General features: G+C 45.8%; 1 protein-coding gene across 1 annotated transcript; it reads left to right on the top strand.

The window, feature by feature from the left end:
• The first annotated feature begins 813 nt into the window (after positions 1–813).
• Positions 814–4,338, top strand: LOC109743453 (caffeoylshikimate esterase). The gene is made up of 8 exons (XM_020302545.4): positions 814–1,198; positions 1,699–1,728; positions 2,105–2,234; positions 2,321–2,467; positions 2,560–2,690; positions 3,169–3,306; positions 3,621–3,719; positions 3,863–4,338. Exons 1-8 carry the CDS (start codon positions 953–955, stop codon positions 4,070–4,072), a joined length of 1,131 nt encoding a protein of 376 aa, XP_020158134.1. The 5' UTR covers positions 814–952; the 3' UTR covers positions 4,073–4,338.
• The last annotated feature ends 23,605 nt before the right edge of the window (positions 4,339–27,943 follow it).

Consider the following 27,943-nt stretch of genomic DNA (forward strand, 5'->3'; position numbering starts at 1 on the left):
AAAATAATGTATATATGGGAAAAAATATTCAAAAAAATGACGAAAACAAGTGTTTGAGAAAAATTGGAATAATGTATTTGAAAATGTTGAAAGTGTATAAAAATGGTGTATAGATGTATAAAAAATGTAAAATGTGTATGAAAAGTAGAGATAAAAATTTATTTGCAAAAATGTTAATCATGTATGTGAAAAGTGTTAAACATGTACAAGAAAATATTCCTGATGCATAGGAAACATGTAGACATGTGTTAAAAAAGCAAAGAAGGAAAAAATGGTTGTATAGTTTAAACAATGTTTATTGCTATTAAAAAATGTTCAACATATACAGTAAAAAGATGTACACCACTTATTTAAAAAATAGTCAACACAATAAAAAATAATGTTCCGCATGTACAGTAAAATGTACATTTTGTAGAAGTAGACATGTGTAGAAAAATAAAAAAAATCAAAGAAAACCTGTGAAAAACTGGCAAAAAACCAAAAAAACTGATAAAGAGACAAAGAAAAACCAAGAAATCATGGAAAACCAGTGAAGAAACAAAGAAAACGCGAAAAACCGGTGATGAAACAAAAAAACGAAGGAAAAAAGAAAACATAAAACCTGAAGAAAACAGTGTGGGCCGGACCACGACCCCGGGCGCCAGAGGCGGGAGGCTGTAAGCCCATTACTACCGTGGACACCGAGCAGCCTGGCCTTTAAGAAACACCGTGGACACGGGCCGGTCCAGGTCAAGGCCCATTCAATCACACGCTCACAGTCGTTAGCACGGGGGAGTGGTCAAATCGTCGAACAAAGGGAAAGCCCTCTTCCAGCTCCAAGCCGGCAGTCTCGACTCTCGACAAGGAGACGACGCCACCAACCTGCCCAACTCCCCCCTGTGTCCCTCTCCTCTCAGAGTCTGTAGGTACTCAAGTGTCCTACTGCCCACCGCGCCGCTCGAGCAAGCATCACATGGCGGCGATCTCGCAGTTGCAGCGCATCGCGGGGCCGCGCCATGCCGGGGCGCCGCGGCCGGGGGCTGTGAGGCGCGCCTCGGTCGCGGTCGCCGCGGGCAAGGCGCCGTTGCCGAGGCTGGAGGGCGCCAGCGAGGAGCTGAGGGCTGCGGCGGCACAGAGCCTCGACTGGGCGCCGGCGCGCCGGCGCGTGCGCGGCGCCTTCGCGCCCGTGCTCCCCACGCTCGACCACTGCCTGTTCAAGGTCCCGCCTCTGCTCCCCGTCCCTTTGCTTGGGGCGGCTGTGTTTGATCCTTTCACTAGCTCACCATGCGCTTGCTTCAGTAAAGGATCCGAATGGTCAAAAGTAGTCAAACATGTTTCAAGCCGCCGAGTAGTCGAGACTCGAGACTAGGACTCACACGCAGTACCATTTCTGATCTGAAATTACTCATGATTTCGGAGTGTTCGGGTTATTTTGTATAGTTGTACTGCGTGTGCGCCACTCGTGTCTAGGTTTGAGATAAGCGAATGGGCAGCACTACACTTGAATGCACATTGTATGTCGTTGCTCTGTTGCTTGAGCCACGATCTTGTTCCAAAGGTGATAGGTTCTGTAGCGTATGTCATCCGAGGGTTGCAACATGTTTCGTCGGTATTGTTGATATGATCTCCGAATATTCAATCCCTATTATCTCCAATTGATATGCGATGTCTGTTGGTCTTTATTTTCTCACCTTTTGTCTCCTACTTCTCATCCTGTAGATGGCGCCCAAAGGAATCCAGATGGAGGAGGTAAGCACATGATGGGGATTCTGAATTGACCTTCCCTTTTATTCAGGCTGCTTGTATTTGGTTCAAGTAGTTCCCTGGCGGAAATGCAATATACCTGTTACACAAGTGTATCTGTGAGACAGTGACACAAACATCTTCTCCTATTGTAAAGCTGGAAAGATGGCATCTATCGAAAGACCGGTATCTTAAGCTAGTAATATCAGGTACACTCCCATGGAGTATTGAGGAAACTAAGGAACTGCAAGGAGCGGCATGATTGTGTTACTTGCAGCTAGCCTAAAAAAGAAACTAACATTAGCAGGCACTTTGAATCTTGATGAACTGTTTTATAGCTTCTTTTCCTTTGTGTGACAAAGTAGTAGTGCTGTTTCTGTAGAATTTTGAGACCAATTCAAAGGGAGTTGAAATATTCTGGAAGAGTTGGCTGCCTAGGGAGGGCACTCCCACCAAGGCAGCGCTTTTCTTCTGCCATGGGTATGGAGATACCTGCACTTTCTTTTTTGAAGGTGATTACTCTTCTGTTATGTTCCCTGTTGAGTTCTCTTTGCTTCACCTTTTTCTTATCTATATCTTACTAGCTTGGAAATATCAGGGGTCGCTAAGAGAATAGCCGCTGCTGGATATGCAGTATATGCCATGGATTATCCTGGTTTTGGATTATCTTATGGTCTTCATGGCTACATCGCAAGCTTCGATGGAATGGTCGACCATGTCATTGAACAATATGCGAGAATAAGAGGTTTCTGATGGATATCTCTTGTAAATGAGGAATATATCTTCTGTGGAACAATATAATATTTTCATCATAATGCAATTATTTCTAATGTTTAGGAAGGAAAGACGTGCAAGGGCTCCCACACTTTCTCTTGGGGCAGTCAATGGGAGGTGCGGTTGCTCTGAAAGTACACTTAAAGCAACCAAAAGAATGGGATGGAGTGCTTCTTGTTGCGCCTATGTGCAAGGTAAATAAAGAACTCTTGATGAAACTCGTCAAATCTAGCATCCCATTACATTCTCTTGTTTGGAGATAAGCTGCATTATAAAACTCTAAATGTAACTCATCAAATCTAGCATCGCATTACATTCTCTTGTTTGGAGCTAAGCCACTGTTTAGTGTTTACAACCTTTCTGACGGCAACTTATGCTTTTGTAACTGTATTAATCTAATTGTTGAGTTAGCACTTGATGATACTAACTTAGCCAAGTGAATTTAAAGTTTACTTGAATATACAGTAGCAATCTACAAGACATCCATCTTTATTCCGTGTTATAACAACCAGTTATGATCATGCATGAACAGAAAATCAAAATAAAGTGATATTTGTCAACAAATAAGTGCTATGGAGGACCTCCTTTATACTATTGTTGCATCTATTTGAACTAATGACATTGGGTGCGTTCACCATCTTTATTACAAGGCTCTGACTTCTATTTGGCAAGATTTCAGAAGATGTAACACCACCAGCGCTAGTGTTGAAGGCATTGAGCATATTATCATGCCTTCTTCCAGAAGCAAAGTTATTTCCGCAAAAGGACATAGGAGATTTGGGATTCAGGGATCCAGTGAAAAGAAAATTAGTAAGTACCTTGACCATGCCCTTTTATTTTCTTCAACTTGGTTTGTTTCAAGGCAATGCAATACCTAGTATGTAGCACATTATCCAAGTAGTGGCACCTGTCTTAGTTGTTTGTACTTAATAATATTGCACACTCGTTGGTTCATTTGTGGCAAGGTACTTGGTTTTTCTACATTTGCCCCTCTAGTGCACATTTTTGTAGTAATCAGATAACTTATTGCAACAATGAGCCTCTTTAAAAAGGAATTGTATAACATGGCTGGTTGAAATACTGAAATGCTATAGATCATGATCACCTCTGTTTTCGCTTCTCAGTGTGAGTACAACGCGATATCATATAATGACCAGATGAGGTTGAGGACAGCAGTTGAACTTTTGAAGGCTACAAAGGATATCGAATCCCAGTTGGAAAAAGTCAGTATCATCTGCACCTTTTTCTCATGTACCTGATTTCCTTCTCAATGTTATTTGAGACCTGAATCAAGAAGCAACCATCGTCATCTCTTCTTATTCTGGAAGTACCTAAAATGTAAAACACTTCGTACATGTTATTGCAGATTTCTTCTCCATTGTTGATTCTTCATGGAGCAGCAGACCAGGTAACCGACCCTCATGTGAGTCAATTTCTGTACGAGAAGGCCAACACGAAAGACAAGACCTTGAAGCTCTATGAAGGTGCCTACCACTCTATCCTAGAGGGAGAGCCTGATGACCGGATTTCAACAGCCATCAAGGACATCATTTCGTGGCTGGATTCACACTGTTGAATACCATTGTGCATTGTCTCGTTTCTTTTTTGGCAAATGCATGGTTTCGTTGATCGGCATCATTCTGGTCCACTTAACATTGGATGAATCAAATAATAAAACTCGGTGTGTGAGGCCTTCACTAATTAGGCGAGCATGGAATTCTCTGCTGCTTAGTTTCAGGAACATGCTGTACAGATATTTTCTCCCCCATTTTCTGGAACTCCATATTCACGTTTTCATTAATTTGTTAGCAGTCGGCTATTTGATGCCGTTAGCAGGGGCTATGTATTTGTTGTCTTTTTGTTCTTTGATGTTTTAGTTGTTAATTGGGAACACCGTTTTTCCTTTAGCTTGTCCAGGGCATCAAGAGAACAAAAGTAAACTTGCGTCATGGATTCTGCTGTTCCTACAGAGAGACAATGAAGATCGGTGTTCTTGAAGCAATACAGGCCAAGAAAGTTGGCCATCTCCACCGGCCCTCCTCCCTCCTCTCCTTGCGCCGTCCCCGCGGGCGGCCGGGGGGAGCCCAGATCTACCGCCCCTCGCCCCTCCTCGCCGCCGCCGGCGAAGGTCGCCGAGCAAAGCCCGCTCGGCCTAGGCGGCGGCGGGGCCTTCTTCTCCTCTGCCCGGGGATAGCGGCGCGGGACGCTTTCTTCTGGTGGCGGCGTGACGCAGGCGTGGGGCGCGGCGGCACGGGCTGGCGGCGGTGGCTGCTGGTCGTGCATGGTGTCGTCCTCTCCTGGGCCGGCGGCGGGATCTGGTGTAGAGCTCTCCAGTGGCGCGACTGCGACTTGCGGGCGGCCCTGCTGCTCGCGCGGCGCGGCTGCTGGTCAGGCGGCGGCCTGGATCCTACTTCCAGTCCCTGGTAGAGATGGCGGCGATCCGTACACAAGACTTGATGGAGGTTCTTCGAACAGATCTGGGTGAAAACCTTGCACTCGGCTAGATGCCAAGGCCGGCGATGGCTGCGCTCTTTTGTGTCGTTCTCTTCTTTAAGACATCGCCATGGAGAAGTTCTAGACTTCTATCTGTTACCTCCGGGGAAAACCCTAGATCGGTAGATCGGATGACGGCGGTGCTCTTGCATCGTTTCCCCCTTGGGGGCGTCAGTCTTGGAGGTGTGCATGGGCTCGAGGGACCAGTGGACAACATCTTTGGTGGAGCGGTGTTTCATCTTACGCATCGACGACTGTGGATCTCGGCGGCGTGGTGTAGTGGAGTCCCGGCGTTCGATGTGTGTAGACGGACTCGCGCGGGAGGATGGCGCTGTCTGGCGTCGTGGTGGCGCCGATGGCAGACATAGCAAGGTCGTGGCGTCGGTACCTGCTTTGAAGATGGATCGGAGGAAGACGGCGGCGGCAGACTCTGAGAGTGCGCCGGACCGGTGTGTGCCCCAGATCAGGTATATGGCTTGGCTGGGGCCTCCGGTTTTAGATATTAGGCTTAGATGCGAGGCGGCACACCTTCATCAAGTGGATAGAAGTAGCGACAGATGTTACCAAGATGGTGGCTTCAGCCTTACCGATGTACTATTTTGTAAGGTCTTTGTGAATAATTAATAAAGTGGCTGCATGCATCGTCCAGATGCAGATATGTTCACAAAAAGTGTTGGCCATCCAGGACATGGAGTTTTTGCTCGCGTGCTCAAATGCACACTCGTGGACTGTAAAGATAAAAGAAATAGTTAAGCAATTAAAAAAATCTGATTTTTTCCACCAAACATTATTAACTGTTCTAGATATGTGGAAATTTTCGTGAAGAAGCATAGCTTTGGGCGAAAAAAATTGAAGCTCCACCTGTAAAAAAAAATTGAAGCTCCAAAAAGACTTATTGAAAGCATTTTGAACTGCTGATTCTGATTTCACCCTAAATATTTGCATGCAGTAAGAAAACTAAGCAATTTGTTGTCCAAAACATTCAAAATAATTTGGTTTTTCTTACTTTGATGTTCATAGAGGAGCATTTGAGCTCTGGATTAGAAGAGCACTTTTAATCTAGTAGATGCAAAATCCGGTCCCCAAACGCCCGGGACATTGACCAGACAACACAACAAAAATTGTTTTCGCTGCCGGATACCCCATTTGCAAATCCTCATATCCATATTATTACATGCACGTGAAACCTGATCTAAAGGGAAGCCCGTCCAGCTTCGCCGTGCCCATGTACAGCGGCTGCGCCCGCGAAAATGTTGGTCCGGTCACCGAAGAGGTAGAGTAGGACATAGGACATGCACCGGCTCACGGGAGTCAAGGTCCGTCTCCCATGTCCTACTCTTCCTCGGTGGGTCGTCGGTGGCTGGCGGCGGGGTTGTGTCGGGGATGGACGGACGGGCGGCAGCGGCAACGTTTTCTGGCAGAAATAGTCGGCGGCGGGAGGCGGGCGGAAACGAAATGAACGACAGTTGGACGGTTGGCGCGGGCTAGACTTTTACATCACTTGGGAGGTGGAGATGTAAATTTGCATCTTCAAGTGTTGTATTTTACATCACTTGGAGGAGTTGATGTAATTTTTTTGCATCTACATCATCTATAGAAGCAGCATTTTTTGGGCCTCAGAGATGTATACGTTAGTTATTTTTGCATCTATGTCTTCTATTGGAGATGCTCTAACAAATGCGCTTTACTAGTTGAGAAAGAGATGGGGCAGAAAAGGATCTTGCGGCGACTAGGGTTTTGAAGTGGAACCTGCATACGGCCGTGGATCTTATCGACGGGCCGGTCCCGACCGCTACCGGAGGAGATGGCTGCGCCTTCCTCGTCCGGTGGTGCCCAGGAGGGTTCTAAAGCCAAAAAACCCTAGGATAGGGAGGACCCAGTTAGAAGAGGCGCTCGGGAAGTTGGACATCTCGGAAGAAGAAGCTACTCCTCTCGTGATCGATGATCGTGTGGAGGGTGGGCCGACGAAGGGTTGTTAGCAGGCAAGATCCTCTTTCGCAATAAGTGTCATATACAAACCATTACCAATGCCCTTCGTCCGGCTTGGGGGAACCCTAGAGGACTCCAGTTCCGCTCGGTTGGACCCAATATGTTTGTTGCAGAATTTGAGAGTTAGAGAGACAGAGATAGAATTTGGGATGGATCTCCATGGCACATGAACAAGAACACAATTGTTTTGGCAGAATTTGAGGATTGCACGTGCCCAGATGATCTTAAGTTTGATCGGCTGCAAGTGTGGGCTAGGGTCTTAAACCTACCCTACAATTTACATGATTATGCTTGGAGTTTGCCTGTTGCCCAGATGATTGACAAGAAGGCACATATTGCAAAATTTGATCATGTAGGAGCTACCTCCGAACCAGGGTCACTATTGATGTAGACAAACCTCTGCGAAGATGGATACTTATCGATTCAACTAGGAGGAAAAGTGTTGATCCTTATGATATTCAGTGTGAACAGATCCCATATTTCTGTTTGTCATGCGGACGCTTAGGTCACTCGGAATTGTATTGCCCAACTCCTGGTTCTTGAGATGAGAAGGGTGAACTTCCGTTTGGATCGTACATGAGGGCTCCTGAGGACTACAAGAAGACTCCATCTAATGAAAATTCAGCCAAGAGCCAAAGATCGGAGTCCAGTAGCAAGCAGGGAACCAAAAAATCGAGCACCAAATCGAAACCAGACGGTGGCGAGGAGGTTGTCTCTCCAATGAAGCACCCCTGCAAGGGACATAACAAGAGGAAAGAAGGGTCGGTTGCTGTTTATGTGCCGAAGCAGCTTCTTCTTACCAGTGGAGAGTACTAGGGGAGCAACAAGGATCCTAAAGGATGTAATGACGAGACTGAGAATGACAGTCAGATTTTAGAAAGGGATCCCAAGAAGAAGAAGCCCACACTTGAGAACTCGGCAGAGACCGCTCAGCCGTCCTGCCGGGAGTAATGAGTTGTCTTAGTTGGAACTGCCGGGGGCTTGGGAACCCCGAGGCAGTTCGTGAGCTGCGCAACTGTGTGGCAGGAAGTTCCCGCATTACTGTTCGTAATGGAAACCAAGATTAGGGCTAAAAGGGTGGAAATATTGCAAAGACAGCTGGGGTTTGCAGGATGTTTTGTAGTTGACAGTGATAGTCTGAGTGGTGGCATCGGTCTATTCTGGACCGGCGAGGTAAAAGTTGAACTTAAAAATTATAGTACTAGTCATATTGATGTCATGGTGCGGAAATTAGATGGCTCTCCTGAGTGGAGATTTACGGGGTTCTATGGTGCTTCGAGGGCAGAAAATAGAAATCATAGCTGGAGATTCGTGAGGACTTTGCATGGAATTGAACACGCTGCTTGGCTATGCGTAGGGGATTTTAACGAGACATTGTACGGGTTTGAACATTTCAGCCGCTCCTCGAGGCCGGAGTGGCAGATGAGGGCCTTCAGAGAGGTGGTGACAGCCTGCTCTTTCCAGGATCTTGGCTGGTCAGGAGTCCCATTCACCTGGGACAATGGACAACAAGGGGATAGTGCTACTTCTTGAGCTTGCGTAAATTTTTCCCTTGAAGAGGAAAAGGTGATGCATCAAAGTAGAGATAAGTATTTCCCTCAGTTAAGAACCAAGGTATCAATCCAATAGGAGGAACACACAAGTCCCCAATAGATGCACCTGCACAAGCTAACAAACACTTGCACACAACGCGAAAAAGGGGTTGTCAATCCCTTCACGGTCACTAGCAAGAGTAAGATCTGATAGAGATAGGTATAGAAGATAAGTAAAAGTGCCAAATAAAGTAAAGGTATATAAATTGCAGCAAGGTATTTTTGTGTTTTGGTTTATAGATCTAAAAATAATATGATGGTAAATAGACACTACCAAAAAAATACACTTCTGTGATGATACGTGTTTTTCACAGTAGGTCACGTTTTCTGTCATGCATGTACATCCATGACGATTTTATGACAAAATCAAGATAGTCATACCTGTGCTGTCGTAGAAGTGTTCCATGACATTACCAAAATTATCATCATGGAAGTGCCCACTTCCATGACGATAAATCGCGCATCATAGAAGTGCTTTCGTCAAGGGTGACCGACACGTGGCATCCACCGTAACGGGTCGCCGTTAAGCTATCGGGTTCCGGTTCGGATCCGATAACCAGTTAACAGCTCGGACCAATGGCGATTTTCCATGTGTAAAATTCTCATTCGCCGACGAACCACGTGTCGGCTCAGCGTTGGGACAGATGTCAACCGTCCATTTGACAAGAGTCGCCAATGAAACGTTGACACGTGGGACGGCCCAATAGAGGCCCATATAGGTCTAAAAGCTGGCCCGGGAACAGGCCCAAAAGATTTCGTCAGATCTAATGGGCCGGCCCGTTAACAGCCTAACATTTTCTGGACCAAATTATAGCCCACATCAGATACGGGTCGTTAAATGACTGCAATATTCTGGGCCAGTTTACGGCCCATATCATATCTGGCCCGTTAACAGCCTGCAATAGTTTGGGCCAAATTACGCTCCACACCTGATTAGGCCCGTTAACTGACTTTTATTTCTTGGGCCAAATTATGGCCCATAACAGATACAACCCTTTTAACAGCTACTGTGCCATTGGGTCCATTGGCAGCCTGATTTTCTCTTCGGCCTCTTAATGACCCGTTTAACAGTTCGGCCCGATATTAGTATCGACCTGTCAGCGGCCCTATCTACATATGGGCCTCTTTCGGCCCGGTTTCACTTTCGGCCATTTAAAGGCCCGAGTTGTTGCTGGGCCTAATTACGGTCCGTAGTTACTTTCGGCATCTTAACGACCCGTAGTATTCGTGGATATATTCTAGCCCAAACTGCCTATCGGCCCGTTAAAGGCCTTTGAGAGTGTTGGGCCTAATTTAGGCCCGTTATACATCCGGCCTGCTTCCCGCCCGTCATGTAATTTGGTCAGCCAAGGCCCAAAAAAAATCACCCTGTTAATGGCCCATCACCCGAATGGGCCAATAATGGGCCTATTTATATTACAGCACGCTCTCGTCCCGTGATTTGTTCACCACAATTAGGGCTAAATCTAGTTCTCAATCTGTTAAAAGCCTATTAAATTTTCGGGCCCAATTAAGGCAAGCAGTTTACTCGGCCCTTTAAAGGCCCGAAACTAATAGTGGGCCAGATTAAGACTAGACCTAACTAATGGCCCAAGATGATTGTAGGCCCACGGTTCGGCCCGTGGCGACCAGCCAGTTTTAGTACATAAATTATTTAATTTATAAACCTAACCTATTGGCTCATTGCGCACCGATCGAAGATTACGACCTTTTCTCAGAGCGACGACAGTAGAAACAGCAAATAAATTACAACATCACGACGAAGAATAAACCTAGACTATACAACAAAGAAATTACAGCATATTACATCCCCTAGGCATCAAAGTTCGCAGCTAGTGATAATAAAGGGCAACCAGACAGTAGATTACATAAACTGGGCAGGTCACCACCAGTGGAAGTTAACAGGCCGACAAAATAATAGACAGAACCGACAACACTTCAACACAGTTCAAGAAAGTTTAGCCCGGCCCAGGAGCTGCAACGCAAGCAGCTTAGTAACCTGATGAGACTGCGCTTCTTTGGCGCTCATATCCACCAACTTAAGCCGCATAGCATCAATAAACGTCCTGTACTTACGGTTAATCTTGCATAGAGATTGGAGTTCCAGTCGGATTTGAGCGGAAGCATGTATTTCTTCTTGAATTTCAGACTGAAGAAGTCGAACAGATTCAGGCGGCGACTTCATCGAGCTTGTGTCACTGAGTAAGTTTGACACTACATCAAGATGCGACTTCGTGGTTGTATCCCTACCCTCAAGATGCGCTGCCTTCTCCTCTGAAATATGTGTTAGAGGGACAAACAATGGGTTCGTCTCACTACCATTGTGGCAGTTCTTCCTAGCAACAGTGATGTCACCCTGAAAGAGAAACAAGTAGGTAGATAACATGTTTTGCACGTATAAGCATCAGTGCTGTCAATTCATCTCATTTCTTTGTCGAAAATAAAGAGACACGGTTTAAAATAGCATTAACATAATAGGCATTGTTCATAGTTAAGACGGCGGGAAATGGCATTGTGCAGGAGCGGCCAGCTTCACCAGACCACTGGATTACAGATCAAGAACACAAGCATAGATGTAGTTCTAAACAACGTATAAGCATGAATGGAGTGTGTACTGTCAATTTATAGTTTTATACCATTTCAGATTGGTAAATAAAGAGACACAATTTAAATAACATTAATATAATATGGCATTGTTCATAGTTGAGACATAGCAGGATATGACATTGTGCTGTTGTTGGTAGTTTCACCACACCACTGGATTACAGATCAAGAACACAAGCATACACATAGTGCTAAAGAAGATAACTTCTTATGTTTAGTTTAATTTACATGGTACGAATAAGGAACTAGGTTGTACAACTAAAGACTGAAATTGAGAAGGACAAACTTATGTTTACGTACTTCTACTTTATAAACTTTGAACAAGCAATTTGATGCAGACGACAAAAATAAATAGCATTTGCACTCATAGCTATCCAAATATACACAACAAAGTTTGAAGGCTCGAGGAGGACAAACTTACATTAGTAGTGAAGACGGGCTCTATAAAGGCCTTGTCCATATTGATGGGGGGGGGCAATTCAAGAAGTTTACCGCACACTCTTCTTCAAGAGTATTGCCTTTATTCTACATTTTGTTAAGAGTAAATATAGATGTGAAAATATAGGAACAACTGGCGATTATTTAACTTAAGATGCAGAGTACAAATGTAAATACAGCATACAGGCAGAAGGCACTGACAAGAGCAATGCGGAGCTAAACTTCTTCAGTAACGTTGATATTATTCAATATTTTGGCAAGAGTAAATGTAGATCTGATGCGTAGAAAAAGAGGACAAGGGAAAATAAGCTGCAAAGTGTACATGAAGAACTAGCTGACAAATATAAGTACAGTGATGAAGGACAGCAGATACTTACAAGAACAATGCAGAACTAAATTTCTTCATAAGCATTGGGTTTATTCTACATTAATTTAAGCATTAATATAGATCTGATAATTTGGAGAGAACAGTGGATAAGTAAGCTATAATGCACAATGATGTCACATAATCCACCAGGTATGAATGTAAGGACAATGATAGGACAATAGGTACTCACAAGAGCAAAGCAGCGACCAACATAGTTGCGATATCCTAGGTTTTGTGGCGCCAAATCTATCGCCAATATACGTCGGGTGCTATGTGATTTCTCCGGTAGCACCACCTTTTTCAAGGACTTTGCTTGTACTCCTTCAGGTTCTGCAATCACCCTCTTTCTTTTGGATGTCTGAAACACAAGAACATCATTTGAATGAAAAAACATGATATGACGACGAATGGAATAGGTGTTGATAATGGATGGGCATGGCATCTTCACATATATCATGAGTAAACTAAGCAGATGGCAGTGCAACGAAGCAAAAGAAATGCAAGACACCTTATGCAAGATATGTGCAACCAATAAAACCTTGCCAAATTAGAACATGCACCTTATTAGGTGAACATGATAGGTCATCTGCCTTTGACTCCTTGAGCTCAGAATAGTCATTAGGATCATATTCTGAATACGAATCTATAGGTCGGGAGCATGTGGGTTTCATTGCATCCATAATGGATCTCAATCCCTTGATGCCAAGTTTGTTACCCATTGAACTGTTCCGCAATATTCTTCTGATGTGCGCATTCTTATATTCATTGTGATTACGTACAATATCTGTAAAGCATGAAAACACAAATAGTAGTGAGATTATCTTTGTAATGCAGAGGATATCGTAATATAATAGAGGCTCCCTATAAACCCTTGTGTGCTATCACTGGATTCTGATGAGAGAGCCCATGTGTGCTGTAATATGGTGAGTAGATTAATATAATCTGGCATAACTACACAAAAAATAGGCTCCCTGTTGGAAGCCCCAGATGTAAGGATAGTTGGCAGATGATAAGTTCATAATATACCGTACAGAAAGTTTATTTCCAAACCATGATAACGAGAGAGCAGAGCCAGTAGGCAGATCATAGTATAGATAATAGGGGTACACCATAACCACCATAAATAAATCGGGAAAGCGGAACTGGCTGGAAAACACTAGGTTTTGCCTCTACTAATATGCAGCCTATCGATCACCTACAAGCCAGCTCTATTCATCTGAAGGCGCACAGCTGTTACTATAAGTTTAGTCTATCAAAGACGGCACGGCTCCCACCATTTCCGGGGTATTATTGGCAGACCAACTCGAAGTGCGAAATCATTTAGCAGAACCGGCCCAATAGAGCTGTTGACTGCAGATGTCCTTGCTCCGCTTCCTGATAAGGAACATACTATGCTTACTAAAGAAGAACAAAAGAGGAACATGTTAAAGAATAGAAGGGGAAGCATACTATTGAGATTCCCCTTCTTTCTATACAATGTTGGTTGCCCACCCATGATGAATCAGAGCGTCCAAAGAAATGCAATTCCATGATGTCTCTCTATATGTGGCCACGTGCATTTGGGAACTCAATTGGGAGCATTAGCTAACCAATTAAATGTGTGTCTGTTAGCTAATGTCAGTATCATATCACATTCTTATTTGAAGAACCCTAGAATGAGACGCAGCTTTAGTGCCTTCTGTTGGACCCACATGTCATAGGCACAAAGGCATGTGCCTTAAGGCACCGAAGCGCAGTCCCTTAGGACGCATGATTGGTGTGTTATTTAGCTTTAAAGGGTGGACAACTGCTAGTAGGACACAAAGCACCTACGCAGATCGTAGTGTAGATATAATGGGAAAACCCTAAGCATCAGGAGTAAAATCAGGAAAGTGGAACTTGCTGGAATATATGTGCAAGTATTGCCGGTACGGCTAGAAAGGCTTCACATACCAGCTCCCTACAACTGAAGGCGTAGTACTGTTACTATCAGTCTAACTCTCAAAGGTGACACATACGATCGAATACGAAGAGTTGAAAGAGTCCATGACAATCGATATGAATACCAACACGAAGATTTGAAAGCGTCCATGACAAGCGACCGAATAGACTTGTACACTACAAATGTCCCTACTCATCTTCACTACAAAGAACATACTGTACAACTATTATACTCCCTCTGTTCGTAAATACAAATCTTTGTAGAGATTCCACTATGGATCACATAAGGATGTATACAGATACATTTTAGAGTGTAGATTCACTCATTTTTCTCCGTATGTAGTCCATGGAGGAATCTCTACAAAGACTTATATTTAGGTACGGAGAGAGTACTTACAAAGTAAGAACAGAAGAGGAGCATGCTAAAGAAGAGCAAGCATATTTTGGATAATAAAATTTTGGTTGGCCACACATGATGAACCAGAGCACATAAAGAACGCAACTCCCTACTGTCCCTCGATATGTGGCGCATGTGCTTTTCGAAAGTAAAGTAGGAACATTAACTGACCAATTAAACATTCTCAGTTTTAGTACATGTCAGCATCAAGATTCGTATTTGAGCATCTAAGTTTGGAATTATGAGTGGCATGTTGTTTAGCTTGATGGGTTGAGGAGCACTGCTTGCACGTACGTCTCGAAGCACCTACGATAATAGTACCGAATATATGGGAATGTCTACATGCAAGTCGCGTGACTTTTGTCATTTGGGTCAGTCGACCATTTCAGGCGGTTGGATGAAGATCCTACGTCTCCTAACCCTTCTTCTTCCTCGTCTCTCATTCTTCCCATACAGAACACCGCATGGGCCGCCGGCCGAACCACCGGCCCCGACCCCCCCCCCCCCCGCATTCCCCTGAACCCCCCCCACCGCCTGTGTTCCTCCGGCACCCCACCCCCGCCCCCACCCGCGTCGAGTTTTGTTGGTTCGGCGAGGCCCCACCACCCCCCACAACCACCGTCCCCACCTGAGCCCCTTCCTTCGCACCGGAACTCCGGCGAGCTCTCAAAAATCGACTGACCCAATTTTGAAATTTAGTCTACTGTCATTTAACCAGTGTGGAATATAAAAGGGGAAAACCATAAGCATTGCGAGTATAGTGTTGAGCGTGCCATGGCGGATCTGAAGGTGCAAACCGGACAAAGGCAACTTCGCAACCAATGTTTGCTTTCAACTAACAAGTAAGTGATGGACAAGAAATCAGAGTAAAGCAGTGGCGATCTATTTTCTTGCTGGGATAAATAAGTTGAGCAGATACGAAAGAGTACCGCCTCTGGTGCGGCGCCGTGTATGTATCTGCTGAGAATTTGACAGTGCTGCAGTAACGATGGTTGTCGGCAATGTGGAAGCAGATCTAGGAGGGTAGACGGTGGCGGCGGGGGAAATATCTCGGCGTGGTGGAGGAGACGGTCGTAGGAGCGGCGCAAGCAAGGTGGACGACGGCAGGGATGAAGCGAGAGGACGGGATGCAAGGATCCCTGTCCGAAGCCGTGGATGAGAGAGGTCGATCTCTTGTAATGGACGATGGTGTCGGGGTATCAGCTCCGGCATGGTGGAGGAGGACGGCGGTGGATGGGGTGGCGGACGAAGGAGGCTGGGGTGGAGAGGGTGTTTTGGCGCCCATGGAGTACGAATGGGGAAATGGAGGCAGAGAGGAAGGGGGGAACCATGTCTTCAGGGCGCACTTGTCTCAAATGCGAGGAAATTTACAAACTTAGTCCCCGTTTAAAATTTCCTACATCACATCAATATTAGTCGGTTGGGGATAGGACGGTAATCTCGCATACACCAAATATTTGCCGACGAGAGTTTGTTTTGGCGCCCACCATGTATGAATCGGGGAGGGAGTCGATTTCGGCCGAGGAGACACTGTGTTTTGGTGCCCACCGTGTATGAATCCGGGTGAGAGGCGCTTATGTCATGTTTGAGTGAAATTATGAACCTACCCCTATCGAAACCTATAGAAATCGAGCCGTTAGGCTTTGCGTGCCAGGGATAGGCAGTAATTTCCATCTCGCAGATTTTGGTTTCGGGCGGTTACTGCGACTTTCCCCGCTTCGTTCAATTTTTTGCAGAGCAAGAGTGCACGTTTATCGTGCCAACTCAATTCGAATCCAGTTTGTATTCTATTTTTGTTCGGGCAGGATCCATTTTCGATTGGAATAAAATTCTATATACATCATTTTTTATATACTTTCAAAAGCACAAGACCCTTTATACATAAATATGGTTTACAAATGACATGATCTCAGATTCATAAGGCTAGATCCATCTTAATTTGGATTTTCAAATATTTGAAACCACTTTATGTTGAAATCCAGTGTATGCATTCCTCGCTAACTGTCTCCAATTAATGTGTGTTTCATGCTATTTTTTTACTTCTCAAACATGTATAGTGTGTTTCACACACGCAACATATAGTGTAATCCCGTTTAGAAATTAATTGCATATAAACCATGCATTGTCTCTAATGAAAGAATCTATGGATCAATAATATTGATGAACTATATAACATTACATGTGTCCCCTAATTCAAATGAATATGCATGTTTGATACACCAATTTTCTTTATGATATTATCGATGTTGTGATCTCTAGTTTAAATATTTGAATCCCCTTTAATCCAGATATTCGTCTCATACTAGTAAGGTACACGTGCATTGCACACATGAGATTTGGCAACCAAATTATGAATAAATACCACATTATATATATCATGTAAGCTTTGAGTCATATATGCATGATGTGGATGTTCGTTTAATTCTTATAGTTCATCTCATTCAAAATCATTTAGTTTTAATAAAAAAGCTAATCTATTTTAAGATTCATGCAATTGTGTGTTGTAAAGCATAAAGTCAAAAACAAATAATGGCAATTCATGTAGAAAAAAATTTGGGCAATTATGATACGGAAGATTCTAGAACAAAGGAGAAGTGCTTGTGTTTTGAGGTTTGTGCATTATGCTTAAGTTCAACAATGGAGTCTTCTAGATTGTACATGTGGCAAAATCAGGTGGGATGTAGATGATATCCAACGGCAAGTAGTGCTCGGATTTGCCATCTCTGCACCGTCGGATTGGCTTCATCCAACGACCATCTTTCAAAGTTATTCGCACACTATGTAGGGGTATAGATAGCTATCACTCATGCTTATATAGGAGTATTTCTCTAGACCTATACGTGTTCATCGTCTCTCGGGTATCTCTCGTGCTACGTGTATGTCGACAATGATCTTTTATCTTCGTAACACACTGACGGTACTCTCTCCCTCGACCTTCATCACTCTATCTCTCTCTAAGTATATCTCGCTCCCTGCTATGTGTCTCTAACTATGATTCTCCATGTGAAATCTCTTTCTCTCACACGAACACAAACTTCGTCTCCCGGGGTCTCATTTCTCTCTACTATTCCCCTGTGTGCCACTCGCACACCCCCTCTCACACAGAGATGTCTTGCGCTCCTTAGGTATGATAATCTACGACTCTTCCTCTTAAATATCTCTTTCTCACACACAAGCACAAACTCTGTCTCCCACGGTCTCATATCTCTCCACCATTCTCTTGTATGTCGCTCACACACACTCTCTCTCCCTAGAGATATCTCGCGTTCCCTGATATGTCTCTCTAGCTATCACTCTCGTTGTGAAATATCTTTCTCTCTCACAAACACAAAACTCCGTCTCTCGGGATCTCATTTCTCTCTGATATTTGTTTGTATGTGACTCACATGCACTCTCTCTCTAGCTCTCTCACACCCACACACATAACTCAGCCTTCTGATCCACTCGACTCTTATCTCTAACACACACACTAGCTAGCATCTTTATCTTTCTATTTATCTGTTTCTCCATCAACCTTCTTTCTCGCCCTCACTCTTGCTTCCTATCACGCACACTATATATGTTTCTCTCTACATACAGTCATATGCCCTATTTTTTATCTTTCTCTCACACACACATAACTTCACCCTCTGAACCACTCGGCGGTCATCTCCAACACTCAAACTAGCCGATGTCCCTCTAGCTAGCATCTCTATCTCTCTATCTATCTGTAGTTTCTCCGTCAACATTTCTTTCTCGCACGCACTCTTGCTTCCAATCACACACACTATATCTGTCTCCCCATACATGCATCTATTGGTTGATCTCTTTTGCACAATCATTGTGTCTCACTCCCTCTGCTCGCCATAGATGCATGCTCCAGCCCACGCCACTATCTCTTAAAGACAAAAACATATGCTCAATTATCGGGCCTTCTTCCATGCACTCTCACATGCATGCATATTGTCGTACCGATCTGTCTCTCCCATGTCGTTGATCTTATGACTTATGTCTTCTTTATTTTATCTCGATCATGCGCGCACGCACACACACACACACATCCCACGTATACATGTATACCTCTCGCACATGCACATTCAAGGTCTCCTATGTCTCCATACGTAGTTAATTACCCTCAGCCCTAACCCCACATTGAATCGTTCTCTTCTTGTGTGCACATAACTTCTGCCTGGATGGGTAAAACATACACTCACACTTAACAATCTCCTTCTAGCTACCCCCCTCTCGCTCTTCCCCTATATCCCCGAAACCAATAAGACCATCTTCGTTTAATTCCCGCCTACATGCACCATCGATATATAGTAGTCTTCCTTGGTGTCTCTCGAACAAACACGTTCTCTTGATGTTGACTCCTCTCATGCGCACACGCCTTCTCTTCCCTCTCTACGGGCCTTTTCTCTGTCGCACCCCCTCGTTGGTGGCCTTTCCCATACACGTCACCTTTCTACGATGAAGCCACACACACTTAAATTACTTTCGCCACCGAAGACTCCGCGTCACACACACACACGCACGCGCGCGCGCAACCACCCACCCACCCACCCACACACACACACACGCACACACACACACACTAAGACTCCATCTCACACACACATGCTCTAGGCGGAGCATTTGTTCCTACCACCCTTCGTCCAACCTTACCCGTATGATAAACAATCACCTTAATTTACTTGTATAACATGGACAAATTCCACTTTACTTTAGTAGTTAGCAAACTTCTCATAATTATATAACGCAAATCACGAGCAGGAAGTGACATTTTTTTTACACAACCACGTTAACATGGCCACGTAAATCACTAGCTAAAGTGTAAATACCATTATACTTATATCCCGATGCAAAAGGTTGAGTACATGTCCGAAGAGTAGAGTCGCACACACGCACTCTGTCTCTCAGAATCTCACACACACAACAGTTACGTGACACCCCCTTAAGCAGACTTTACAATTTGTGCACCCGCGGGTACATGTGATGGTGCGCATTTATTTAAGCCGGACAGCGAACCCAAACAGTAGCTGCATTCATTCCCCTCCCGCCGCCTCTTCTATGGTTGCTGTCGCCCGATAGCCATGGCCCGGCCAAAGGTAACGACATACGCCATACTTCCGTCGGAGCGGCGCTTTAATCTGGAGGCGGCGCAAAGCCCGGATCGCACCCGCCCTGCCTCCGGAGTCCGTACTAGCCAGAGCCAGACTAGGAGGCGTTGGAGGCGGAGCAGCATGCGGAGCCGGAGGAGGAGAACAACGACGCGGAGCCGGAACAGGAGGACGACGACGCGGGCGAAGCGGAGCCGGAGGAGGACGATGATTTCCATTATACTCAGACTTAAAGGGCTTTGAGTTTCATGCCACATTTATTTCATAGAGATAAGAGAAAGGAAATTTTAGTGGTCATGCATGCATCTTTTTGTGCTAGCACTCCTATATAAGGGTTGACCGGTCGCTTCCCACAGATGTGTGCGGGCGGTGGAAGAGGAAGGAGAAGGGAAGCGGGATGTGGAGTAGCATTTTTTACCACAATTTCTTAGGAAACTGAGTGCAATAATTGAGTAGTTTTAAAAACTACCAGTACTACACCTGAAACAGTTCAAAACCAATACCACCACCACGCCCGCGTCTGACCGCCCTGGCCGGACCAACCCCCCTCCCTTGCCGGCGCGCGCTTCCCACGTGAAACGGTCAGCGTCGCCCCGGAGCGTCAGTGCCGCATTAATGCCCGGCCAGAGCGGAGGCGACCTCTCACTGGCACCGGTTTTGAAGTAGCGCGACGGCTGAGAGGGCGCCGCTACCTGGTGCACGCGACTGCTCTGCGTTGAGGCTGGCCATAGTTTGGATGAGTCTCCATCATGGGGAGCCACACTAGTTGCGATGATATGGACTCCCGTTGCCCACAGTTATGGATCATTCCATCCATGAAGAACACGTGGGACTGGAACTACGAGACGGACATGTACCCAGGAGTGGACGTCCAAACCTGAGTAATGTAGCGCAGTAAGTGAAGTAGAAAGGCACAAATACTATGAACATGCATGGCATATAGGCATTTGTCTCTTACTACCACTAAATGTTGTACGTGCAATGCACGGTGATGTTATGATGTACGTGCCTAAGTACTCTACTACTATATTAATTGGAGGCACATATTAGGTTTTATATTTGTTTACATGTATGCCCGAGACCTTCCAACTAGACGTGTCTTTCTCTCCGGGTCACACTTTGTATCGTTCATACCACTAGTACTACTACATGTGGTCTCCGATCCAGAAGTGGAAGAAGTGGAGACGCTTTACCACACTGTTCATGTCCCACTCCTTTCGCTGACGTGTGGGACATCCAGCACGTGCCGTGTTTGGCACTCCTTTGTCGTAAGAGTTGAAACGCTAGGATTCATCAAAAATAAACAATAAATATAGATCAGCAGTGATACTATACCACGCGGTTTCCTTGCTCCTCAATATTGGAAAGAATACTTCCGTTCGCCAACATGTGGGACGTCGACCATCCTGGTCCAGTTGCCATGCACGCAGAACTCCAAGGGAGAGTTACCCCGGTCGTCGTGCCGCATTAATAATGACTAATGAGCCATCAAATCACAGGCCCAACCTTTCCCACTGTGAAGTTGCTCGGACGAAGGAACCATCATGACTTCGTTGAATTCCGCTTCTTCAAGAAAACTACTGTACCAGCAGTACTGCTAGCCACAGTAGTACTGTACTCCAGCAGAGGCCTCCTTTGGTTCATAGGATAGGAATTTTATAGGAATATGAAAATCTCGATAACATGCATCTCAATTCCTATAGATAAAGAGATGCCATTTGATGCATAGGATAGGAATTTTTTCATTGAGTCTAGGCTAATGTACTGGTAATTTTCTCTAAAACTTATAATAGTAGTAACTAGTACCGGTACATGCTCGTAATTAATTAAACAAACGTACGAGTGACACAGAAACACACACTAACTACTAGTACTACTACTTCTCACATGCTGGCCAGACGCCATCGTTCTCCTTCCCGGCTTTGTCGGCGACACCCCACCGTGCTTGGATCTCCGCCAACCTCTCTGCAGCGGCGCGTGCGTCCTCTTCTTTCATGTGGCGGCGGGCCTCTCTTTTCTTGAGTGCTTTCTGACTTTTGTGCTCCCTCTGTGCGGCTTTGGCCGCCTCTTGCTCTACCGCCCATTCGGCCTTGGCAGCTTCAAATTCCGCCCATGCAGGTGTGAGGTCGCGAGCGGCGATGAACTCGGCACGGCGGGATGCCATAGCTTCCCTACCATTTTGTGTGCGGTCGTGGGCGGCGAGGAACTCGGCGCGGCGGGATGCCATCGCTTCCTTACCGGTTAGTGTGCGGCGCGGTGGCATGAACGACGCTTGGTGAAAGCTCTGGGGTGGAGTGGCCGGACAACCGTATAGTGTATTGGTTTGTCAAGAGCTCAAGGACAGAAGACGAAGGAAATTTGGATTCCCCTTGAATCCTGGTCATTTATTACTGAGTAAAATGCATTGGCGGTCATCGAACCTATCTTGATAGCTCACTTTGATCATTGTATACGAGATATGGTGATTATACGGTCACTGGCTCAGCGTATAGCTCCGTATTTGTCTGGTTGACCAGTTAAACAGTCCGCATGCGCCTCATCAGCTCGTGTTCTGTATCTACTCTATCTATGCGGGCCTACCTGTCAGTGGAGAAAGAAATGAAAAACAAAATTATGCGTATGTGAGGAATCAAACCACGGACTCGTCGTTGCAATGCACACTCGTGAGCCAAATGAAAATGAAATACTTTGTGTTAAATGCACAAACCGATTTTTTTATATTATACGTGATGCACACATTAGCGCACACCGTCCATAGAGGCAAGTAGCATGTACGTGTGCAGACACTCACGCTCACGCTGTCAAACCATGCTAATGCATGCACGTCGCACTTTCAATCAAAGTCCTGCTCATGGCGTAACGCAAACGGCGAGCCCGTCACCTGCGCGCCCCGGCGATGCCTGACATTACTGTTTAGACGTTTGCTGGCGGCCTCCGCGAACACCGAGTATGTATTCACCTGGCTCAACACCAACGGTCATACTCGTGCTTGGGCGCCGAGCTGCTCGACATTAGCCATGGCTCTGCACACGACGCGACGACGTGACTCGGCGCCTTGATCATGTATATCATCCATCACAACGACAATCTATAAAACAGCCTAGCTAGAGAGGGTACTATGGCACCTATATATGTATCGTGAGCGACGATCATAGTGCCACTGCACACGAGTGTGTGTTTGATCGATTCGTCCATTATTCGTAAGTTATGCATAGTTGTGTGCTGTCTAATGGTGGTCATTGAAGGCTAGCTGGCGACAAGAGCGGTTGCATGGACGCCTGGTTGTCAATACGTGTCGCATACGCTTCAAAGGCTCGTCATCCATGAGTTCACATTTTACCACCACGCCAGCGTCTGACCGCCCTGGCCTACCAAAACCCCTTCCATTGCTAGCGCATGCTTCCTGCCTGAAACAGTCACCATCTCTCCAGAACGTCAATGCCGCATTCACGGGACTTAACTACAGGTGTAGTTGGTGTGTCACTGATATGCGTCCAGATGCCTGTTGGGTCCACATGTCAGTGACCCAACTACACCTGCAGTTAAGTCACTAAAGCAACGTCCGCATTCACGCCCGACGCGACCTCTCACTGGCACCGGCATTGCAGCAACGCGACGGCCGAGAGAGCGCCACCCGCGCGACATCTCGATGCAAGCGACTGCTTCGCCTTAACGACACCACGGCCATCCTTCCCTCCGCCGCCCACATTAATGACATGTGGCTGTCGACGAACCTACTCCGGCACCAGCCGTCCATCTCTCTGTCGCGGTTCATTGCCATTCGCCCGCTATATTAACTTGAGCCCCAGCTCCCAGCCATAGCCAAAGACCCACATTCTCCTCCGGTCCCTTCCTTCTATCGGCACCACTCCAACCATGGCCTCCCGGCGCTCCAAAGCTCTCTTGGACGTACTGTCGCGGGAGCAGACAAAGGACATCACCGGCTCCCCCCCGGCCGCCCTCCGCCTCCACGACCACGAAACCGGTGCGCATGCACGGGCGCAACCGGCAGCGAGGAAGAGTAGGACACGGTAGGTCGCCGCCGCTCTGGTCCCAGGAAGGCCACTGCTCCTCCACTCAGCCGACGCCAAGCTTGGTGGGGTAAACATCGGCGGCCGATTAGCCCCTTGACGGCGTCGTGGAGGCGGAAATCTTCAAAACCTTGTGCTCCGAGGGAGGAGGTTATCGAGGCGGAGCTGGACAAAGCCAAGGCGGATGAGAAGGAGGCAAAGGCAATGGCCGGCATTCTCGGGGCTCATGGCCGGACATGGTGGTCGGGCACCGGCGATCGTTTAGATTAGGTTTTAGTACGGTTTGTGCGAAATATGTAATGAATTTCGTCCAGTTTATAGGAAAAGTTTTTGAAATGTAATGAATTTCATCTGGTTAATTTGAAATTTGCTTTGTTTGCACGAATTTCGTCTGATTAGTTCATATAGTTGTCGAAAGGTATGCGGGCAGCATTGGATGGAATCCTCTGGCATCAGTGTCCTCGGACAGATGCCGGTGTAAATCTGTGGGCCAGCGCTGGAATGCCCTAACTATCATGCTATAATCGCTAACAGTGCTCCATTATTTCGCAGGGAACAGTTATCCCTCGATCAAAATCAGATCCATCGTGTTTCACACTCCTCCCACGTAAGAGTGTAGACTGTTGCTTACATAAAAATGGAGCAAGTGGATGGCACTGTAGCACGTCATATCACTCAAACTAGCCCACCTAACGCGCGAGAAAGCCCCACCCTCGTCATTTTGTTCTGGATTTCTATCGATCGATCGCACGAAAATGTTACCCTTTGCAAGTTCAAAAGGAAAAGGTGGCACACTTACGACTCATACGCGTCGCACCCCCGACAGTCCAGCTCGCACGCCGCTCACCAGAGGGGACACGCGTTGTCTTGCATTTTCACTAACATGTGGGACTGCAATCAATAAACCATCGATAGCCGAAATCTAATCGCTCGGAGGGCGTCGACTGAGAAGAGAGAGATGAGGGAGGGAGAAGAGATCGCCTGCCCGCCGTGCACGGACTCCAAGAAATATATGGTGATAATGTGATGTGGGCCATGCGGGAGTCCGGACCGCTTCCAAGCCCACTTCTGACCGCCCTGGCCCACCAAAAAACCCCTCCCGCACGCGCTCCCCCCTCAGACGCCAGCTGCTCGCATTCATAGCAAGTAGTACTGGTAGAATACTAGGCTATAAGCCCACTTATGTGGAGGAGAGAGAGGCATTGACAAAGTCAAGGAGTGGGCTCTGCAAGAGCCCGTCTCTACACGTGCTCCTAGGTATAAAAAAACTAATTCTAAAAAAGAGGTATAAAAAACAACTGTGTCTAAAAAAAGAAAGATAAAAAACATTTGAGAGGAAATAGATAGAGAGAAAGTGAGAAAAAGTTGTAACCTTATAGCCAACCTTATAGTCAACACTATGGTAGTATTACATGAGGAAGGAGGGAGTTGTGCATATGCCAAGTTCACTGGGCTGCCTGTTTCACACTCCTCCATCGTAACAGTGGAGACAATAGCTTTCATAAAAAATAAACAATAATGAATACTCGTTGCTTGTCCTCTATATCGGAAAGAATACTTTCATTCGCCGACATGTGGGACATCGACCATCCTGGTCCACCTGCCATGCACAAAATTATCCTGGCCCATCCCGGTCATAGCGCAGGCTCAACCTTTCCCACTGTAAGTTGGTCAGAAGAAGGAACCATCATGACTTCGTTGAATTCCGCTTCTTCAAGAAAACTTACTGTACCCGCAATACTGCTACCACACACAAAGACTGGACGGCACTGTACCACGTCATATCACTGAAACCCACTAGGCCAAACTAGCCTAGGATTTGTACTCCCTCCGTTTCAAAGTTAGTAGTACAAAGTTGAGTCATCTATTTTGGAATGGAGGGAGTACGTTTCTGTACTGCTATAATTTTGTGTTCTCAAAGAATATCCTTTGTCAATCTAACGATTAGCAGTAGAAAGAGGGTCTTTCTCTCTCTCTAGATCTCTCTCCATCCCACAACCCCTCTAGCACACGTACACACTCTCTGTAGCCACTCCGAAAGTACGACATCACTACACATTCATGCTTCCAACAAAAAAATTACACATTCACGCATGTTACAAGTACGTGCACATTTTTCTGGATATTAATGTGAGGCCTCCATTGGTTTAGAGGAATCTTGTAGGAATTTCATAGGATAGGATTTCTACAGGAAAAAATTCTATAGAGCCCTTTGGTTTATAGGAATGGAATCATATTCCTATGGAGGAATTCTTCCTATCCTCCACATTTCATAGGAAAATAAATATTAGCCTAGACTCAATGGAAAAAAAAATCCTATGATGTGAATCAAAGGGCATCTCCTTTCCTATTCCTACTCATAGGATTTAAGATACATGTCATCTCATTTCCTATGACTTTCCTATTGCTACGATTTTCCTACCCTATGAACCAAATGAGGCCTAAATGTATCCGTGTCGACTATTGTCTGATCGATCGCTAAGCCTACAATTTTAGGAGCTTGGGCTATTGGCCGATCGACGACGGATCAGACCTATAAGCGTACCACGAGCTCATCAGCCCCAATGTTTCTCTTCGGTGAGTGTTTTGCAAGTACTATAGCTCGCACAGTAGCTAGCCTACTAACACCAAGAATCATCAAACAAGCCCTGCTGATATGATAAACAGTTCAAACTTACATCTAAGCATGCCATATATTACATCAAAAGCTGGTGAGGATACATCTGTTTCCATAACTCGGAGAGGGTTCACATGATTCACTATCAAACACAAGTACCGCCCACACAAGACAGTGCGCTAGCCCTAAGATGGTTTGATAACACGCATCGTTCTGGTAATTAAACACAATGCAAACTACCCTGAAGGATTAGCGCGACCAACTATTTCTTGTCATCAATCTCTCGGGTAATGACCATAGCACGAACAACGGCATGGGAATCGATCTCTGGGGTGATGTCCACAGGACGGACCACAACATCGGAATCGATCTCTGGGGCGATGTCCACAGGATGGACAGCGGCATCGGAATCGATCTCCGGGGTGATGTCCACAGGACGGACCGTGACATCGAAAACGATCTCTAGGGCGTTGTCCACAGGACGGACCACGACATCGGAATCATCAAGGACGTCCACCGGCACCTGCACAACCCTAACATATTAGCAAGCACATTGCAAATAATAAAAAACCACAACTATGGTAAGCCATTATTTTTTACCTTGTGTAGCTCACCAGGGGATCCCATCCCTCCAGGGGCCATCTCCTCGTCCTCGATGGGGGCCATCACCTTGCCAGGGGAATACTGCTTCTCAACGGCGACTATTTCCTCAAACTCGGCCTTGAGCCTCTCATAGGTGGCCATTAGAGTTTCTGGGGTAGGCACGGTGGGGCCCTTGCCGTTCTTCCGGCTTTCTTTGAGGAGTTCGTCCGCCAACGTTGTCAACTCTTTGGCCAGTGCTTGTTTCTTGGAGTTCTTCGTCTCCATGGGTTGGCCCGCCAACATGGTCAACTCGTTGGTCGGTGCTCGCTTCCTGGAGATCTCTATCTCGAGTGGGTTGTCCGCCGGCAACTCTTTGCCTAGTGCTCCAGGATCCATCAATGAACTGACAAACAAAAAGCAATCGAAAGGAAACCACAATTGCAGTGAAAACGGGAAAGGAATAGGTTGTGAGAATTGGTCGGTGCTTCGCAAAAAGAAGATTCTTGGAATGAAAATATAGTAGCATCACTGATTCGCCCACCTTTCCTTCGTCGGCACAGAAGAAAAATGGCAGAAGTGAGTAGCCTGGAGTGAGGTTTTCTTCAAGAAAGGGGAGAAAGGGCTTCAACGAGCGTTCCGGTGAAATGATGGTTGCTTCGTCCAGTCCAACTTCGAGGCCACTTTACCACTGCTCGTAAAGGTCATGACGGCCACACCGGGGTGACCAGTGAGTCTCGACTGTAGCACCTCGCTGTGATTTGGCGGCGCATGTAGATAGAGCGGCTAGTCATATACTCAATATTGTGCACCGCGACCAAGGCGGAGAGGAAAACGAGAGAAGTACGTATTTATTTACAGTGTAGATTCACTCATTTTGCTCCATATGTACTCATTTAGGGTGTAGTCACTTGTTGAAATCTCTAGAAAGGCAAATACTCCTTTTCGGTTTATAGGGCTTATCTCAAAATTATAGATTTCTCATTTTATAAGTCTCAATTTGATGGTTCCCTACCACATGTTCAGATTTCAAGGTGCATTAAATTATTGCATGCAAGTATTAAGAGAAAATTAACCAATGCATGGACTTCATGCATGCATGCATTGCAATTAATGCATTAGTAAACATATTTTTTTGAGGAAAACGAGTGCATTAATTGAGTGTTTTTGCAAACTACACAAATTATTCCACCACTCAACATCTACCTTGGTTGATGAGATTTTTGAATTGAGCCCTATAAACCAGAAAGGAGATACTAGTATACTACAATAGTGGGCTTATAGCCTGCTTACATAGCAATTTTGTCTCATGCAAGAGCCT

This window comes from Aegilops tauschii, chromosome 3, assembly GCF_002575655.3.
Source record: "Aegilops tauschii subsp. strangulata cultivar AL8/78 chromosome 3, Aet v6.0, whole genome shotgun sequence".
In the NCBI taxonomy this organism is placed as follows: Eukaryota; Viridiplantae; Streptophyta; class Magnoliopsida; order Poales; family Poaceae; genus Aegilops; species Aegilops tauschii.

What these genes read in the sequence shown, in the direction of transcription:
- LOC109743453 (XM_020302545.4), top strand. Translation starts at nt 953, where the DNA reads ATGGCGGCGATCTCGCAGTTGCAGCGCATCGCGGGGCCGCGCCATGCC. An exon ending in TCGACCACTGCCTGTTCAAG is followed by an intron (nt 1,199 to 1,698) that starts GTCCCGCCTCTG and finishes CTCATCCTGTAG; the next exon opens with ATGGCGCCCAAAGGAATCCA. An exon ending in AAGGAATCCAGATGGAGGAG is followed by an intron (nt 1,729 to 2,104) that starts GTAAGCACATGA and finishes CTGTTTCTGTAG; the next exon opens with AATTTTGAGACCAATTCAAA.